Consider the following 768-nt stretch of genomic DNA (forward strand, 5'->3'; position numbering starts at 1 on the left):
GGGTGGCGGCGGCCAGGAGGCCCAAAAGCCACTGGGACCCCAGGAGGGCACCGTGAGAAGGGATCTGGAAGGGGGCGGGGAGCCTCACCATGAGGAAGGCAGCCCCCTCGGGCTCCTCCATGGCCTGGATGGCCGTCTCCACCAGCCTGCTCGACTTCTCCAGCTGCTCCTTGTAGCGCTGGATGAGGCCCTGCACGAAGCCCGTCTTGGTGCCCTGCTCGTGGGCGATGCGCTCCAGCAGCTCCCCCTTCTTCTCCTCCAGCAGCGCCGCCAGCGCGTCGAAGCGAGCGCACAGCTCCTGCTTGGCCGCCTTGCTGTTCTCCTGCGGGGACAAGGTGACAAGGGATGCCACCTCTCTGTCCCTCCCTCGGCACCACCAGTTTCCCTGCTCCCTCCTCCAGCTCCAGCTGGGTTTCCCGAGGGCTCCTTTTCCCCCTGTTCCTCACCTCAGTGCTCCGGCACGAGTCCTCCAGCTGGGAGATGATGGTTTGGATCCGGTCATTCCCCGCCACCAGCATAGAGATGCAGTTGTTCAGTTCGGTCTGGGTAGGGGTGGATGGACAGAGACAGCTTGAACCCCAGCGGGGACAGGGACATCTCCCATCCGTGGGGATGGGCTGGGCATTGCCCAGCCCTGCTCCCCCCCACATCCCTCTCCAGCCATGGTCACTCTAAATATAGGCTGTCTCCTGGGCGAAGTCACCCGGGGGGATATTAATACCCCAGGAGTGAGTCCCAGTGCTATTTGTGGCTGCGCCAGGTCGGCAC

At 64.2% G+C, this 768-nt stretch overlaps 1 protein-coding gene across 1 annotated transcript in view; it reads right to left on the reverse strand.

Moving 5' to 3' along the window:
- TRIM63 (tripartite motif containing 63, E3 ubiquitin protein ligase) overlaps nt 1–768 on the reverse strand; it is a 23,603-nt gene that overhangs the window by 20,974 nt on the left and 1,861 nt on the right. The window contains exons 4-5 of the mRNA XM_010003688.1: nt 447–542; nt 89–322 (exon numbers count right to left, since the gene is read on the reverse strand). Of these exons, the coding sequence (XP_010001990.1) occupies nt 89–322; nt 447–542 (330 nt within the window). The remainder of the gene's footprint in view (nt 1–88; nt 323–446; nt 543–768) is intronic.

The sequence above is a fragment of the Chaetura pelagica genome, unplaced genomic scaffold (genome assembly GCF_000747805.2).
Source record: "Chaetura pelagica isolate M959 unplaced genomic scaffold, ChaPel_1.0 scaffold698, whole genome shotgun sequence".
NCBI lineage: Eukaryota > Metazoa > Chordata > Aves > Apodiformes > Apodidae > Chaetura > Chaetura pelagica.